Source organism: Sus scrofa, chromosome 2 (genome assembly GCF_054392235.1).
Source record: "Sus scrofa isolate SSC_HxYL_T2T_F1_AM1 chromosome 2, Sscrofa_HxYL_maternal_Yorkshire_Landrace_v2.0, whole genome shotgun sequence".
In the NCBI taxonomy this organism is placed as follows: Eukaryota; Metazoa; Chordata; class Mammalia; order Artiodactyla; family Suidae; genus Sus; species Sus scrofa.
Genome location: NC_139384.1, coordinates 31,559,997 through 31,579,040, shown reverse-complemented (window position 1 = coordinate 31,579,040; position 19,044 = coordinate 31,559,997). Strand labels below are relative to the sequence as shown.

Sequence of the window (19,044 nt, the reverse complement as noted above, 5' to 3'; positions counted from 1 at the left end):
TGCAGCTCCTATTTGACCCCTAGCCTGGGAACCTCCATGTGCCATGGGTGCAGCCCAAAAAAAAAAAAAAAAAAAAAAAGAAAGAAAGAAAAGAAAGAAAAAGAAATGCCTCTGTAAAATGGTGCAGCTGCTTTCGGCGATGTCTGACAGTTCCTTAAAAGGTTAGACATAAGGTCACCTTATGACGCGGAAATTCCACTTCTAGGTATATTCCCAAGAAAATGAAACCATATGTTTCCAAAAAAAAAACCTGTACACATTGTTTCTTGGCAGTACTATTCACAATTGCCAAAAAGTGGAGTCAACCCAAACGTCCTTCCATTGATGGTGGATAAAAAAAGTACATTTTAATCCTAAAATGGAATATTATTTGGTGATAAAAAGGAATAAAGTACTGTTACATCATAATGGGGGCAAACCTTGAAATGATTATGACAAGAGAAAGAAGTCAGTCACAAAAGACCGCCTGTTGTGTGATTCTCTTTATAAGAACCTTCCAGAAAAGGGACATTTATAGAGTAAGAAAGTAGCGGGGTGGCTGGTTGCTGAGGACTGGGGGAGTCGAGGGGCAATGAAGAGTGACTGGTGACAATGTCCTCCAATTGTGATAATGGTCATACAACCCTGTGAATATACTAAAACCACTGAATTGTATGCTGCAAATGACCGAACAGTATAATATGCATAATACAGAGAGATGCTTAAAGAGCTATGTCCGGGGACTGGGGCCCATGCACTTTTTTAAGCCTCTGGGTGCAATGAGCTGGTTGTCAGAGCTGAGAACCTCTACCCTCTGCTTCTGCTACGCTATCGATTCCCAGGATCCTGGTGCGAGAGGCAGGCAGCCCTCTCCATCTGGGACCGGCTCAAGCCTTGCTCACCCAGGGGAGAGAATTCCTGGAAGTTATGTCAGGTCAAACAAGACATACTTCTGGCCTAAGGACCAACAGTTTGCAACCTCTGCTTCAAAGGTTGAGCAGTAAAGTTTAAGCTGCAAACTGCAAAATTCCATCTGGATTCTATTGACTCTGACATGGCAACAAAGTGGAGGTGGGCATGTGCCTGATTCTTTGAGACCTGAGAGTTAGAATCTTCCAAACCCTGGCAAATGTGAAAAGATGCTCTACTTGTGCAGCAGGAATGGCCAGTGCAGCTAGAACAAAATCCAGAAATTACATCTACAGGGGTCAGCGGTTTACTTCCAAATGTCCCTGGCCCACTTGAAAGCAGGTTTAAGCATCAATGTCACAGACAGAAAACTGCAGTTGCTGTGCATCAAGTTCAAGCGTATCTGTTTTCTGTGGTTGCTGTAATAAATTATGACAAGTTTGGTGGCTTAAAACGACACAAATGCAGGCTCTTACAATTCTGGAGATCTGAAGTCTAAAATTAGCCTCATTGTACACAAGTCCAGGTGTTGGCAGGGCTATTTTCTTCCGGAGACTGAGGGGAGACTCTCCTTGCCTTTTCCGGTTTCTAGAATATACCTGCATTCCTTGGCCCCTTTTTCTCATCATTCTGACCTCTTGCTTCCTTTGTCCATCCCCTACTGCTCTTCTGCAGTCCAATCTCCCTCGGGCCCTCTGTTTATAAGGACACATTATGCTTAGGGCCCACCCAGATGTTCAGGATAATCTTCCTATCTCTTTAACTTAGTCACTTCGGCAAAGCCCCTTTTGCCACATCAGGCGCTATTTCTAGGCTTCAAGGATTAAGACTTGGGTATGTGCAGGGTCATTATTCAGCCTACTATACCAAGGGAACAGGAGCTATTCAGTGTTGTAGAGATACACTGGACAGTGCTAAGTGGACCTGGATCCTTCACCTCCAGGTTAATCTGAAAGACTAGAACTAAAAGAACCCACTAAAAAGAATGTGGTTTCTGAGCCTGAAGGCTTGTGTTCCAGGCCCACTTCTATCATTTATTTGCTCTGTGGTCATGGGTGAGTCATCTAAACTCTCTGTGACCAAGATTCATCCCCTAAAATAAAGCAGCAACTTATTTTATACATTTGTTTGACAATCAAAGAGCTAAGCCATATGTGTAGTAAAAGTTAAATGTCACTCAGGAACCTTATCCCAACAAAATGTTCCCGTCTATGACTATAGGCAGTCGGCAACCAACAGCCACACAGATGATTTCTTGTATGCTTCTTATGAGCCTGGTGATGGAGAGCTATAAAATTTACACTTTTTATCCTTAGCACAACCCTAGGAGTCCTGAAGGGATATCACCTTAGGCAAATGACTTAACCTCCCTGGCCTCAGCTTCCTGTTCAATGAGAAAACTGTTGCAGGATCAAATGAGATTAAGTTAGCAAAGCACAATGCTTGGCCCATGCATGGCATGCCCTCAATAAATGTTAACTATTACTTAACAGGATCATCCCCATTTTTCAGCAAAGAATGCTAAGGTTTAAGGAAAGGTTGAGTTACTTGCCCAGAGTCAGACATGGCAGGTCAGTGTAACTCTTCTTCCTTCCAAACCAGCTAGACAATTCTGGTGGAGCAAACTCAACCTGGGTTCACTTCTACCATCATGATATCTGAACAATTCCCAGCTCTTTTTTCCAGGGTTATGAATAAAATTAGGCATGCTGAAGGTTTAAAAGTACAGTGGGAGAGGGCAGACTAGGAGGATGGGGCTGTCAGGAGGAACAATTTCAAAATATGCATTCTCAGCACACTTCAGCTTCTGCTCGGAGGCGCAATATTTATTTCGGCATAAGAAAGTAAAAGGTATGCTGCAGGAAATGGCCTGCTCATGGGCAATAGAGCAGTCAAAATTGAGCACAATTTTTACAAGCAAATTTCCTTCTACCTAACCGGGAAAGTAAACTAAGCAAAGTAGTTATCAGCAGAGCATATATCTCGTGACTTCATTTCTGGTGGTTGTGTGGACTCTACATTTTCCTAAACAGCTTTAAAATGGATCCTGAGAAAGTTTGCTTTTCCTAGACAGCTTTAAAATACATAAACTCATGTCCTTAGAAAGTCTGCAAAAAGAGAAAAACGTCCCTCATATGACCCAAATTACGCACCCTCTTTATACCAAAAACTTGTACATTGAGGTTTGGCCCAGAAAAAACTTAAGATTTAAAGAGTAGCTTCTTTAGAGATGATTAATTTTGATACTCCACAGGCACGAGAAGATTAATAAAAAGGAATTGAGGTTTTACAGATGAGGAAAACCAGAGCTGCCCTGAAATCCCTTATCAACAAGAGAGGTAGAAGAAAAAAAAAAAAAGTCTTTTGAGGACAATTGGCATTTGATGTGAATATTCAAAAAGGGCAAACTTCCACCTGTACTTTCTCCCTCCCACCTCTAATCCTTGGCCAGGTGTGTATTCCCCTCCCCCACATCTTTACCCCTGTCTTCTCACCTGTGCAGCGTTAATCAGATTAAAGGGAAGCACCTGGGACCATTTTGACTCTTGTACATCCAGAAAACAGAATTCACCTTCTTCCCTCTCCATCCTTGACACTCAGGGTTATGCGATGCTTAGGTGCCTGGTTTCTTTGGGGCTGGAGATCCTCTTTGCTGCAAGCCGTAATAACCAGCACCCCTGTCTAGTGTGCCACTTTTGAGGGAAAAGAGCCATGGAACCATGTTAAGAAAGTGTGTTTCCTTAAAGTTTAAACACAAATGTGAGACTGAACATACCACCACTCTTCGATTGTTCTTGCCAAGAAAAAAAAAAAAAAAAGGAACCTAAATCTACTCAAGCCTCCATATAGGAAATACAGGAGACAGACGTCCAAAGTTAAAAGACTTTATAAGAGAAAGCAATCTGCCAAATCCTGATTGGGAGATATTCTACTGACCACTGACCTGCCAGCTCCAACAAATCACGCATGCGAAAAAGAGAGGGCAGGGGTAAGGAGGAGACAGTTACAGTATAAAAGAGACCTAAGAGAGGCCAGCCAACAAAATACAACCTAACCTCTGCACACGTGCTCACCTTGCACAAGGATGAGCCAGAGACAGTTGGACTGGAACTAATCAGTCCTAGACGCCTTAGGGCTAAGAACGCCCCTAGGAAGCCTTAGTGGTCACAAAAGAACACTTAGGTTTAAAACTTTACAAATGAAAATCTAATTTCCTTGGGGGCAGAGGTGAGTACATACCCAGGGCCTGGCGGATACGATGGGCTCATTCTCCAGCCACGTGACTTTCCTTCTACTTCAACAGAAACAAACATAGGAACTCATGTTCTCAGAGACCACCTCATCAGACCATAACAGAAATATCTGGATCTCCCTTTACATGGGTCTGGTGTTGAGATGCTAGTTCATCAGAATCCTAATTTCATCTTACTCCCTGGGTTCTATACTCCCAGCACTTTGGCTCTATAGCCAGAAACTGCCGCTAGTTTCACCGCGAGAACAGGTGTCCCAAATAGACATGATAGACAAACCCCACACGGAAAAATGAGCAGGATCTTTTCAGCCTGGGTTCTCCAAGGTTCCCACACAGTTTGCTCACATTCTCTTGAATCTGAAAAAGTTGTTCGACCATGCTCAATTACATTAAAAAACAAACAAACAAAAAAAGGTCTTCTTGAAAACCCCAGGATCAAGCACAGAGATCTTAAGACCTTTCCTGCTTCTCCCTTTAAAACGGAGGTTTGTCCCACTCCTGGGGACATCTATCCAGAGAAAAACCATGACTCGAAAAGATACATGTACTCCAATTTTCATTGTAGCACTATATACAATAGCCAAGACATGGAAACAACATCAGCTGCCTGTGGACAGAGGAGTGGATAAAGAAGATGGGTACATATATACAATAGACTATTACTTAGCCATTAAAAGGAAAGAATGGCATTTGCAGCAATATGGATGGACCTAGAAATTATCATGCTAAGTGAAGGTAGTCAGACAGTGAGACACCAATGTCATATGCTATCACTCACAAGAGGAATCTAAAAAAAGGACACAATGAACTTCTTTGCATCACAGATATTGACTCACAGACTTTGAAAAACTTACAGTTTCCAAATGAGACAGGTTGGGGGGGTTGGGGGGGATGCGCTGGGGGTTTGGGATGGAAATGCTATAAAACTGAGTTGTGACTATCGTTGTACAGCTATAAATGTAATAAAATTCATTGAGTGGAGTTCCCGTTGTGGCGCAGTAGTTAACGAATCCGACTAGGAACCATGAGGTTTCGGGTTCAATCCCTGGCCTTGCTCAGTGAGTTAACGATCCGGCATTGCCATGAGCTGTGGTGTAGGTCGCAGATGCGGCTTGGATCCCATATTGCTATGGCCCCGGTGCAGACTGGTGGCTACAGCTCTGATTCGACCCCTAGCCTGGGAACTCATATGCCGCGGAAGTAGCCCCAGAAAAGGCAAAAAGACAAAAAAAAAATCATTTAGTAATAAAATAATAAAAAAATAAAATGGAGGTTCATAGGTATGAGGGCCAGGTGCATAATCACCCCTTCCACAGGCACCACCTTCTAAGCTGACGTTAGTAACACAAAGTATTTCAAGGGGAAGAAGCAAAGGAAAAATCTTATAATACATTCAAAGGAATCACACTCATTCTCCAAGAGACTCTGAAGCCAAAGACATGACAGTTAAAAATTTGGAAAGGGGGAAACTCGAACTGCGGAGGGACATCTGACTCAAAACAAGCCTTGACAAGACGCTGAGAAGTGCCACCCACATTTTTGAAGAAAGGGTTAACAATTTTTCAGAAGTCAATATTCTCCAAAATTAAACTTTAAGTTAATGGTACAATCACTCAAAGCTCCAAGTACGAATTTTAAAAATAAACTTGGGTTATTTTAGAATGGTTCTAGATCTGCTGAAAATTTTCTAAAGATAATACAGACAGCTATGATATACTCTGCACTAACCCCTCTTTCCTCAACATCTCACATGAGTGTGGTGCATTTGTCACAATTAATGAGCCAATATTAGTAAAGACTTTCTTTGACATTAACTAACTGAATCTAAAGTTCATCTTGAAGAATAAACAAGATATAATAGCTAGAAATAGTTTGAGAAAAAGAAGGACCATTCTAGGGAGCTTTCCTGTCAGATATTTAAACAGACTATAAAATTATAGCAAAGAAAATAGTCAGATACATGGCAAAAAGAGCCAGACTGATCAAAAGAAGAGAATAACGAGTCTAGAAATGGATCCAAGGAATTTGGTACGATTCAAGAATTGATAAAAATAATACATATGAAGTCAATGAGGGCAAGACAGATTATTCAAAAGTTTGGGAATATTGTCTAATCATCTAGAAATAAATCAAGGTAGACTCCAATTGCCAAATAAATTCAGAATGAATTAAATGTGTAAATGTCAGAAGTCAGTAAAAAGTATATCAAAATACAGTAACTAAATTTAAAGAAAAAATCTTGGAATGGGAGAAAGCTTTTGAACTGTAATATAAAAGACAAAAACAGGTACTTCTAGCTATTAATAAATAAATTGAAACAATAAAAAATCATCTTCTGACAGTCTCTCCCCATTGAGTCGGAACCCCATTTCTTTGCTTTCTTTTGCTGCAAAACTCCGTGGAAGTGTGTTGTCTTAATAAAATATCTCCAGTTTATCTTCTCCCATGATCTCTCTCGATCTCTCTCTCTCTCACTCTTTTGGCTGTGCCTGCAGCACACAGAAGTTTCCAGGCCAGAGATCCAACCTCAGCCACAACAGTGACAACATTAGTGTCACTATTAGCCACAATAGTGACTGGATCCTTAACGACTAGGCCACCAGGGAACACCCTCCTGTGAGCTCTTAAACCCATCTCTATCAGGCCTTTGCCCCTTCTCTCCAATCTTTCCAGAAGCCATTGCAATTAACAAATAGTTCAGTAAATGTTTCCAGTACTTTTTCTCTGTGGATATAAATATACCCCAATATGTTTTTAAAAACTGGTTATCTCTGTGTAGTGAGATAACAGATGACTTACTCTTTTTTCCTTTATAATATTTTGGTACTGCCTGAATTTTTTCAATATATAATAAGCCTGTGTTACTTTTATAATCAAAGGGAAAAGAGTTGTTTTCATTTTGATAAAGCCACTGTCTTAACCTCATGAACTTTACATCTGTGGCTTTTTTTAAAAAATGAAGAGTGAGAAATAAAACTAGAATACATGAACTTCCTCACTTTCAACAGGGGAAAAACTCTACCAAAAAAAACAGCAGCCCCTCATTTCAGAGAAGTAGGTATTCGGAAGACTTTTTACAAGTGCAGCTTCTATGTCAATGTTTTCCAAGCTAGAGGTTATGATTTTTTCTTTCCCCCTCAGGCAGATGACAGGGAGCAGGATAAATAGGGAGCAGAGGGTCTCAGAAGAGCCCAAGATGGGACCACAAATGTGAGGGGTCCAGAGAGTCCTTGAGGTGATGAAAGGCACCCTCCAATCATCTGATATGCCTTCTCACCCTCACACACACACACACACACACACACACACACACACACACACACGTCTCTATCAACAGAATGGAACCCTCCTTAACTTCTCCCTGCAGGAATCCAACACACTTCTCAATCCCATTCTCAGCTTGGCTCCCTTCATCACCATTTTCCTTTTCTATCTTTCCTGCTTGGCTTCTTTCTTTTCCTGATCTGAACAAACCCGTCATTTTTCCTTTCTTTTACACGATAAAACTAATTCCCTTCTTAAAACAGAACTGTGGAGTTCCCATCGTGGCACAGTGGTTAACGAATCCGACTAGGAACCATGAGGTTGCGGGTTCGGTCCCTGCCCTTTCTCAGTGGGTTAAGGATCCGGCATTGCTGTGAGCTGTGGTGTAGGTTGCAGACGCAGCTCGGATCCCGTGTTGCTGTGGCTCTGGCGTAGGCCGGTGGCTGCAGCTCCGATTCAACCCCTAGCCTGGGAACCTCCATATGCCACGGGAGCGGCCCAAGAAATAGCAAAAAAAAAAAAAAAAAAAAAAAAAGACAATAAATAAATAAATAAAATAGAATTGTTAGGAGTTCCCGTTCCCGTTGTGGTGCAGCGGAGACGAATACGACTAGGAACTATAAGGTTTCGGGTTGGATCCCTGGACTCGCTCAGTATGTTAAGGATCCGGTGTTGCCATGAGCTGTGGTGTAGGTCACAGATGCAGCTCGGATCTGGCATGCTGTGGCTGTGGTGTAGGCCAGCAGCTGCAGCTTCGATTAGACCCCTAGCCTGGGAACCTCCACGTGCCGTGAGTGCGGGCCCCCCCTCCAAAAAAAGACAAAAGGTAAAATAGAATTGTTAGAAACACAGTGTGGAGATAAGTCTCTCAAGCCCAAAACACTTTTTTAAGTGAAGTATTTTGTACGAAGTTGAGAATATTTTCAAAACACTCTCCAGAGGGTCGAAACACAGAACACTGCAATGGCTATCTATACACGTGCATTTGCTGAATCAGATCTAAGCTGATGCCAATCATTTGTTATATATTTTAAAAAGGACACAAGTGTGTGTGTGTGTGTGTGTGTGTGTGTGTGTGTGTGTGTGCGCGCGTGCGCAGGAAAAAGGTCTGAAAGTGGCAACATATTATTCATCACAGTTTCATCCGGGATACTGGGGGGGGGGGAGTGTTAATTTTCTTTCCTTTAAAGTTATGTTTTCTAAATGTTCTATAATGTATACATATTACTTACATAATAACAATTAGACACATTAATTGAATATATGCTCAAAGAGAAAGGGGAGGGAAGGCAGGGCACTAGTAAGGGGGGCGTGGCAGTGGAGAAGCGAAGTAAAGGCAAAGAAGGCACCAAATTAGTTCCCACTGAGAGGAACGGGGGCACAGCTCTGAATCGGAGTCCTCATCTCTATGCTGCAAACCTAGTACGGTCCCCTGCTCTGTTCTGGTCCCTAAGTATGGCGAGCAGACCCTGGCAAGTGCAACGCATAATCATCATCATATAAAAGGAGAAAGTAGTAAGAGCTTCATCCTGGGAGCTGGGAGGCACAGGCGTGCCCTCAGGAATGCTGATATTCCCAAGAGCTGCTTCTCTTCACCTTTGTGTTTGCATCACAAGCTCCAGGAGCCACTTAAAAGCAGCTATCCATTTGCAAGAAGTAAATCTCTTGGATGAGCACCTTCTGTTCACGAGCTGGAGAGGGAAGGTGCTGGGCTCTGTACTGGAACGGCCAGCCGGAGAGGTCGGCTATCTCTTCTGGCACCGGGTCTCAGGGATGAGACCATGTCTAGAGTGGATTTTCTCCAGATTCGATAGCCCTAGCCCTACCAAAACAGGCAGCTTTGTTTTCACCATACATCATTCATCCTCGGCCTTTCGTTTTTCCTTTCAAGCATCCACAGGTCAAAGACTGCGTGTTCCCAACAGTCTGAACTTCTTGGACTAGCAAAGGGACATTCGTTTTGCTCAGCACTCCTTTCACATTTCCATTGTGTTCGATTTCCCACTCCCCCTGCCCAAGTCCCCAGAGAATAACTTCTTCCTTGTTTTAATAACTTGGACCACAGTCAAGGTTGATGTGTTTCTCCATTTTGCAGGCTATTTTCTTCAGAAGAGACAAAACAGAGGCTGACAGAGTAGCCAGGGCTGGGGAGCAGCGTTAGGAAATCATCAGGCAGTAGAAATATACAGAAAATGTTTCTAAAGAAATACAAAGCAGTCAACAACACAAGGCACTACCGCAGAAGTATTTATAAAAGTGGACTAGTGCTTAGAAAGATTCCCTGGCAATTTTTTCTCCCAGTGACACACTCAGAATATTTAATTCCATCTGTTTGGGGGATGAGGAAAAAGGGCAGAGTTAAGAAAATGGTTTCGTAAAGTACCTTCTCTTTGACGTAAACTGAAATACAGTATTCTTTCATTTGAGGTCATAAAAGTAGCTCTGATCCCTATGGGCACGCAGGGCTTGGAAAATGAGTAAGTAAAAGGAGAAGGAGGAGAGAGGAGTAAATCAGTGACAAGATTCCTTTCTCCCCATTGTATCATGTTTTCATCCCGTCTTGCCCACGTGCTTCCCTAAAATCCTATTCCCACCCAGTATAACAACACTGCTCCCTGACCTCTGATGAAAGATGTCTCTGTGGACTTGCTTAGGACACAAGGAAACAAGCTTACTCTTTACTAAAAAAATAAAATTTTCAAGGAAAGAAGACTTGAACAAATATAGTTGGCATTAGTCTGAGGTACAGGGTCTTTTTTCTTTTTTAATGGCCACACCCACAGCATATGCATATGCAAGGTCCCAGTCTGAGGATCCAACCTATGTCTCCCTTCCACAGTGACTCACTGAGCCACAGCAGGAACTCCCATGATCTTTTAATAAAAACGTGATAATACCTCCTTTTTTATGAGCAATTTAGAAATCGTATCTTTTTCCTCCAAAACATGACTCAGATCTCCAGTTTCCCTATTATAGATTTACCTTGTCACCAAGATTTTTCTTACCATTTATTTCAAATAGTGTCAAGACACTAGCTATGGGTGAATGCAAAAATGCAGTTATTTCTCTTTGTCTTTTTTCATGGAATACCTTTTCTCAAATGTATCTTCCGTATCAACAGTGTTTTCAGATCATGGCAAAGGCAAGCAAATTTGATACAGAGAAAAAAGACAGCTACTCAGGTTATCTCCCCCAGGGGAAAAACTACTTTCTACTGGGTTATCAGCTTCAATTGAATCCAATTCTCAGCTGTTCATGGGCTTGGAGGAAAGAGCTAAGGAGTTGCTATTTTTAGAGCTAAAAGAGGTAAACTGTGGGTCATGATACATTAGTAAGTTATAAAATCAACCCACACATCACAACCAGCATTTTGTCTTTTTTTTTTTTTTTTCTTCCTTTTCTAGGGCCGCTCCTGTGGCATATGGAGGTTCCCAGGCTAGGGGTCTAATTGGAGCTGTAGCTGCCAGCCTACACCACAGCCGCAGCAACACAGGATCTGAGCTGTGTCTGCAACCTACACCACAGCTCACGGCAACGCTGGATCCTTAACCCACTGAGCAAGGCCAGGGATCAAACCCACAACCTCATGGCTCCTAGTCGGATTCATTAACCACTGAGCCACAACGGGAACTCCACAACCAGCATTTTAAACAATGGTATGGAATATAGTAGAAAACATCAGTACACACAGCATGTAGTAAAGTACTGCTTTGTGAAAAATCTCTGTGTGTGTGTATGTATACATTTGATCTCAGTGCAGAATATATTTCTCACTGTGGTCACAGTCTAGAAAGTTTTAAACAATAATCTAGGGCCCAGATCTTGGAGTCAGACAGAAGTGGGTTTCAACATGGCTTTGACACTTAACTAAGTGAACTTGGTTAGGTGGCTCAATCTCTCAAACCTCAACTGAAAGACGGGTGTGACCACAGTATCCTAGAGTTGCCGTGAGATCTGAAGAGGAAAGGTATGTAAAGCCTTTTACACTTGGCCCAATAATATCCACATCAATCCCTAGATAAATGTTCAGTTGACACACAGAAGCAAACATCGGCTGACTTACAATATGTGCTAAAGGGATAAAAATTCAGTGTGAAAGAAAACAGTAGTAAATTAGACAACTGTAATTTTTGCTTTCCAAAGAGTTACTCTTCTATAAGACTATCTATTGGAGTCATTTGATGCTTTTTATACAGCTCTCTGAAGAAAGTATTCAAGAAATACATTTTAATTTCAGAAATCGTTTCCAAACTGTAAGCACCAGATCAATGAAAACTATTCTAATTTTTGTTTCTTACATAGGATTGAACAAAAAAATTATTTATACTTTGTGCTTTATCCTTATAATATAGTCTCTGACTCCCTAGGAAGTGACAAATATTATGTGTCTAAAGACCTTAAAAAGTGTCAAAATTATCTCATGTATGGAGAGATCCTGATTGAAATACATGCCAAGATTCCTTACGTGTAATTTTTGTAATTGAGCAATCAAACCAACCCTGTGTTCCAGCATGAAGAAATTTTAAAACTTAAAATGTTCTTCTCACTTCACAATCAATGTCCTATCTATTCTTGGCATGTAGTTTGGAAAGTGTTACTGAATTTTGAGTACAGAAGAAAGAAGAAAAGGAAGATATCCAGAGGGAAAGTCTCGGTCCATGAAACATAAGACAAGTTGAGAGAAGGTGGAAAGATACAATATCGAAATGGGTAGCAGCCCCTTGGATGGAAGCGGGGAGAGAAAAAAAATTCAAATCAACACCAGGCATTTCGACTTTTGGGTCTAGAGAGAAGAAGCGGAGATTTGGTCAAAATAGAAAAATTGGGGGCTGGGGGTGAAGGGAAGGGTCTAATAGTGAGTCTTGGAAGATGAAAAACAACTTTGCTGATCTCTGAAGTGTGATCCAAAGAACAGGACTGAACCAACAAAAGGGGGAGGCTAGTTTTGGTGTTTAAGCAGAGAAAATAAAATCAAAAGAAACATCTGCCGAAATGTCCCACCATGCAGGCTAAAAGGCTGGGGAAAACAGAGATGTTTAGGAATGAAGCAAAAAGAGTCTTTGCAGAAACACTGGCCATAGACTTTGCAGAAAGTCTGGCCACAGACTTGGGATAAATATTAAGATCTCCCTGAGAGATGTAAAAGTAAGTAGAGAAAAAGCAAGTTAAGTATCACTGAAAGATTTGATCAATCCAAGAGGAACATGTGTAATGCCACAAATTTAGTATTCTTTTTGAAACATTCACCAGGAAATGCTCAGGGTTCCTACTGCAACATTTTTTTGTTGATGAGAAATGTCATCACCTTCATTTTAACCCACAGTAGGTCTACAATGAATAAGAAGAGGCAGAGAGAGAAAGAAATGGATAGATTCTTCCCATCCCTGTGCACCAACTGCTACCCTGATTACCCACTGTCAGTTCTATGCCTGCATCAGCCCAGGTGCCAGTCAACAAGGCCTACGTCATTTGCCTTGTCATCATCGCATTGTCCACTCACTTGCTCTGCCCTTCTGTCCATTTCATTGAGCTGGAGCTTCCAGCAGCAACTCTAGAAGAGAAGAAGAGGTGGGGAATGGGGACTGGAGCGTGCATGGCTCTAGCAAGCCCCCCACATCCCATAATCCAATGAGAAGTCACTAAACACACAGAGATGTGAAGCCAAATGTCTAGTCAAGAGTGCTGAACTGAGTCCCCAGTTGCACTGGTGCTGATGGCGGGGTGGAAGGCACCACAAGTAAGCTGCAAAGAGCCTTCGCTTTGGAGTCAGATCTGGAACTTGGAATCCCAGCTGTACCACGTAGTATGACGGGAACCTGGGAAGTTACTTAATTCTCTGAGCTTGACTTGCTTATTTGCAAAACAGGATAACAGTGCCTAGGCATCATAATGCCGTCGGGAAGATTAGACGCAGTGACCTAGAAGAGCGCCTGACACATCACAGGTGCTTCATCGGTGTCATATCCTACTGCCCATCAAATCCGATTTGAAACTAAAGGTGAGTTCTTTGACTGTTTAAAGCAAGCGCCATCTGCCTTCTTTTTTCATTTCCAGGTGCAGAGAATTGCCCTATCTATATTTGATTGCTGGGCTCTCTCCCTATTTTGGTTGTATATCAAGTGTAATAAATGCCCGTTGGTGCATCCAGGTATGAGCACATCTGACTTTGCATGGTCCAAATCATCTTCTCTCAAATACGAGTTCGGATCCTGGACTTTGTAAACTCAAAGCATTTTGTGATAAGATAATGTAAGGGTTAACCTCTGTGATATCACTAGCAAAAAATAAACATTAAACAAGGTTGAATGGACACAATTTTGAAGAATTAAACAGTCAATAAGGAAAGGGCATGTTAAGTTTTCCCAGTATTCTCAAGTCCCTGGTTCTAAACAAAAACATCCTGTATATTCCTGAAAATTTAATACTGAACACAGATGACCAAACTGGAGAAGGGAGGAAAACATATTAATTCTTCAGAGAGCCATGCCTATTCTTCCAAAACTGTACTCTCTTTACAGGTTATAAGGACCTTTAAAATGGTTCAAACTCTTACTTGTTAAGGAAAATGGAATAGAGAAGACCTTACCCTTTTAATGTGGCTCCTAAGTTCATCTGATTCCAGGTCATGCATTCAAGCTGGGAGGTCATTTGGTATAAATTGTCACTGTTAAAAAACCATGAGAGTTAGAAATGCATAATACTATATATACATGAAAGCCTCCATGTTTTCCAGAATGACACAATACACAAGCCTGAAATGATTTTCATTTTAGCCCACTGATCTCTGTACATTTATTCACTTCACACACAGCAAAAAGGATGTGAGAGTAATTTGGAAGCTTTAAAAAAAAAATCTTAGTAGAGCAAACATTGAAGTTTCTAAAGAGGTATTAAACCTTTGAAGGGAAGAGGCTAAAGGGAGTGAAACTCTGAAAGGCAACACAGGCTGGATAGCTCAACATTAAAGTTAAAAGCCTGAAGCTGAAAGTAAAAAGACAGCAGATTAATTATTCGTGAAAAGGCCATTAAGTTGTTTTAATCAAAAGGATAAGTATCATGTGGATTATGAGGGCCTGAAAAGTCAGAGAGTGATGGGTGATGGATGGTCTCATACTCAAGGATGTGACAAGCAAACGAAAGAGGATGATAAACTCTAGACACAACTGAAGGTATCATTCTCTATAAATTTTATAGTCCCGGTATAAGACATAGGGAGTTTTTTTTTTTTAAAAAAAAAAGCTAGTTCTATACTCTATGAAGAAAAACAATGGCTGATCATGTACATTAAGACCCCATAGGAAAAATATACCACCATACAAGCCAACCAAAAGCAATTCTCTTCCCTTTCTTTGCTCATACAAGTCTTATAAACATCTTTATTGCATATGTTTTAAAACATTTCTCTCAATGCATTAGAGAAGAGCTATCACCTCTGTTTCCTGAAATAACACTCTTTTCAAGGTACCTGACACATATAACTCATAAACATCTTTATTATAGGCCCTTATTTTTATTAATTATATATTTATGTCTCCTCCCTGAAAAAAAAAAAAAACTAGCACACAAATAAATTATCAGAAATCTCCCAAATAACCAAGCTCTGTTAGGAATAAATTTAGTCCTAAACAGAAATGATTAATTGTGAAATTTGAGACCCAAGAGATTCATGGTTTGTCTGGAAACCCTTGGTCTAAACCCATTGCAGAATAACATTTTCACTTCCGCCTTCAAAGCAGAAGGGAAAGAAGGTAAGAAGTGTTCAGCATCTAATGTGTGGAACCAGAGGGCAGATTCTGGACAAGCTCCACCTCGTCATGGCATTCCTTCGGGCTGCTTCATCCATCCGGCAGAGGCAACACCAGAGTTTAATTAAGAGAAGGTTTGGTCAGGCCAGCCAACCTAGGAACCTGTGGAGGGGTGAGGGAAATTACAGCGTTTACCCCTTGGAATACGGGAGCACGGTGTGCTCTCTCAGCAGAGCTTGATAAATCATGGTGGAGTCCATCTGCCTCTCATATAATCACTGACAATTATTTGGAACTCCTTGGCGGCGGGTACACCGGATAAGGAGGAAATCGGATTCCAGGAGGGAATTTTACATATGAAATGTGAAGTGACTTCTAACTCGAAGTATGTGTAGTTTCATTAGTCCGTGCATATCTGGACCCCATCATTCATCCCCATGTCTGACTGGCTATTATGCTACTACAATATCCTACATATCAATGAAAAAAATGATTAGTTTCTCCTGCAGCTTCCCCGTTTGCAGCCGGTGCTGGTCTGTGCCACTACATTTCGCAATTCCACAAATTCTTGCTGTAAGGCCAGTGTAATTAATTCCTGAAGGACCTCAATTTTTATTAGAAGTGCCAGCCTGCTGCATTTAACACGGGAGAGTTTCTTGAACTTTCTTTGGGCTGACAGTTCATTAATAAGCGGCCTCCTCCACAATCTCCACTGGTTTTTGTTCTCCTGCACCTTTTCATCAAGCAATCCATTTATTAATCTTGCCATTAATCTCAGCCAACAGGCATTGTATTCCCCAGGCAGCTCTCTATTTTCATCACTGATTTTTTAAAAATTGTTCACCAACTAAAATCACTCAGCCCCGGCTGACAATTTTCCTAGGTCCCACTGGGATAGGGAATCTTTTCACATAATTTTGTGAAATTATTTGATCCTTGCCTAAGACTGAGAATATCATAATTTTCAAGAGGTCTGAGAAGTAAGCTGAGTGACAGAAGTTTATACACGTAGGTCAATGAGTCCCAAATAGCTAACTTTATGATTTAGGAATTTTCTCACAGACTTACATAGCCCAGGAGATTCCTAGGGGTCTCTCTAAGGAAATACCCCAAGAGAAAATAATTTTAAGGACATTTTCTTGGCTTCCAGAGAGCAAACTGTCTTATATACAGGCTCTGTGCTTTATATATACATACCTTCCTAGCGGGTGCTTGATAAATACTCTGCACTGCACTGCCCAATATGGTAGCCACTAGTCTGACAGGGCTATTGAGTGCTTGAAATATGGAGAGTGCCACCTGCTAAAGTAAGATTTGGGCTTTGGGAGTTAAATAGAACATTTAAAAAATTAATTTCCTCTTTCATATTTTTTAATGTGGCTACTAGCAAATTTCATATTAGCTAGACGACTTGCATTATGTTTCTACTGGACAGTGCTACTCTGTAGGTTTTAGGACCCTGAGCAAATCAATTCAGTTCTCTGTACCTCAGTTTTCTCATCTGTTAAACTGGAATATTAATCTCAATCGGTCTAACTTTACAGGGATGTTGGGAAGCTCTAATAATGGCTCTTTCAAGACTAAACAAACAGTATATTTTAACTTTTTCTAATCCATCAAATTTTGCAAGTACATTCACACATCACCAATACTGCTCACAACTCTGTGAGGCAGGTGTAATTAGGGTCCTCATTTATCAGAGGAGGATTAGGGCTCAGGGAGATGCCTAGTGCTGACTTGCCTGATGCTCCCAGCTCCACCTGCCCTGCCTCTTTAAAGGCTTCCTGGCATTATTTGACCTCTGAGCCTTGTCCTCTCATTACCATTTAAATAATAGTAATAATAATAATACACTCATAATAGACAGGAGTCTGAGGGTAAAAGAGAACTTGCTCAAGGGAGCATCATGACCTACTCTATCTCCAGAAAGTTACGAGATACAAGGTGCCACATCCTCTTCAGCTGATTAAGTAGGGTGCATTGATCCCAGTAGGATGCCCACTTCTGGATTTTAGTGGTCCTGAGAGCTCAGCCTGCAAATGTTCATAAGGAGAGCGAAGGTAGGATGGGACTTTCGGAAAATCCCCAAACAGAAACCAAAAAAGAAAAAGAAAAACAACAACAACAACAAAAAAAAAACCCAACCCAAATAGGTTTCCTGAGGCGGTGATAGGGTCAGAGCACAATTTTAACCACATCCTGCCTTTGATTGGCTGAAGCGCCTCAGAAGCTCAGTCAGTCGGGTTTGGCTGGCACTATCTTTCCACTGGAAGTCAACGACAGCAATGACAATAGCTGCCTGTTGCTGGGGGAGGACAAAATGTGAACTAGAGCTAAAAATACTGGGCCCAAACATGCTCAAGCTCTGATCTCTTCGGGCCCTGAGTCAACACCCAGCTTTCGTCACGAAAACCCACGGAAAGAGGCAGCACCAGTCAAGGAATATATGGCCCCTGGCAAATAAAGCATCTAATTACTAAATAACCACTGCGGTGTCGACCACCTCATTCCCAGAGGAGATCAGATAAGCAGGTGGTTTGGCTCACAGCAACCACAGTGGTCACGTAGGCATTTTAGCTCCTCGTCTAACTCTGTCTGTTCGGAAGTGAACTCTGAAATCGCTGGCTGCCAAAATATATTCCAAAAGTCACAGTGTCTTTTATATTTTTTTAAGTAGATCTTTAAACCAAAAAAGTCACTGGTTTCCTATGTAAGAAATGTTTGAAGTTGGAAACAAGTGACCCAGGAAAGAAACTTCTATAACTGGGATTAATGCAAGTTGGAGTAAAATAAAAGGAAGTCAGTCCTAGCAAAAGGGGGAACTTAAAAGGAAATCGGTAGTAGATCATATAGAGTTTGTTTTGGCCTGGATTGCAGTATTCCTGAGTTCTCGACCTCTGCACAAAAAGAAAGGAAGAAAAGAGCTCTCGGCTATTATCTGGACCAGAACTCCCTCCTTCTTCAAATGCATGTGTAATTCAAGCACATTTTCATCTTTAAGTGTGTTTACTACATTCAGCAGAACAAGGAGAAAAAAAAAGATCTGGTCACCACTGGAATGGAACTGTCCAACCTAATCGAGATTGAGGTTACCTGCGACAGAGGGTTGCCAGCTGGCAAACCAGCATCTTGGTGAAGAAAAGTGTTTCCCCACAGGATCAAGAAAAAAAAAAAAAAAAGAAAAAGATGTAACTGGCATCTGTGATCAGAATTCACAATGTTTCAGGAGTTTCCATTATGGCTCGGCGGTGACAAGCCTGACTAGTATTCATGAGGGTGCGGGTTCCATCCCTGGCCTCGCTCATTGGGTTGAGGATCCGGTGTTGCCATGAGCTGTGGTGTAGGTTGGCAGCTGCAGCTTCGATGATTCAACCCCTGGCCTGGCAACTTCCCTATCCCCAGGTGCGTCCCTGAAAAGCAGAAAAAAAAAAAAATTCACAATGTTTCCAGAGTTTGCTGTTAGCTCTGCCCCACAGCTCTACCTGATAACCACGGCTCATGCACAGAGGCTGCTGCCAAACTTCCACACAGCCTTTTTCTTGCCTTCTTCCCTCCCAGGCGCCATGGAGGCTGCCTGTTCAGAAATTTCTGCCCAGCAGGCCATGGTGAATAATCATTTGAGTCAGTCTCTTGGTATTGTCATTTCGCTCAAGCTCAACAGCTATCAAAGAAAAACCCACTGGGTATTCAACTTCTATTAATAAACACTTGGTCAGCACAAAAGTTGCAGGAATATTTGAAACTAGATTTTCCCCCCTCCTTGGAGACAAGTCCAATTCAAGCCTTTCTTTGGCTTTGATAACACTGCCCACCACCCTGGAAACGGTTTCAGACTCTCTGCCTTCATGCATACCTATATGGGAAACAAACAGCAGGACTGTCAAGTGAAACTTA

The 19,044-nt window shown here is 41.6% G+C and overlaps 1 protein-coding gene across 1 annotated transcript in view; it reads right to left on the bottom strand.

The window, feature by feature from the left end:
* The window catches only part of WT1 (WT1 transcription factor), a 44,223-nt gene that overhangs the window by 13,190 nt on the left and 11,989 nt on the right, over positions 1–19,044 (bottom strand). The window contains exons 4-5 of the mRNA NM_001001264.2: positions 13,992–14,069; positions 12,906–12,956 (exon numbers count right to left, since the gene is read on the bottom strand). Coding sequence (NP_001001264.2) covers positions 12,906–12,956; positions 13,992–14,069 — 129 coding nt within the window. The remainder of the gene's footprint in view (positions 1–12,905; positions 12,957–13,991; positions 14,070–19,044) is intronic.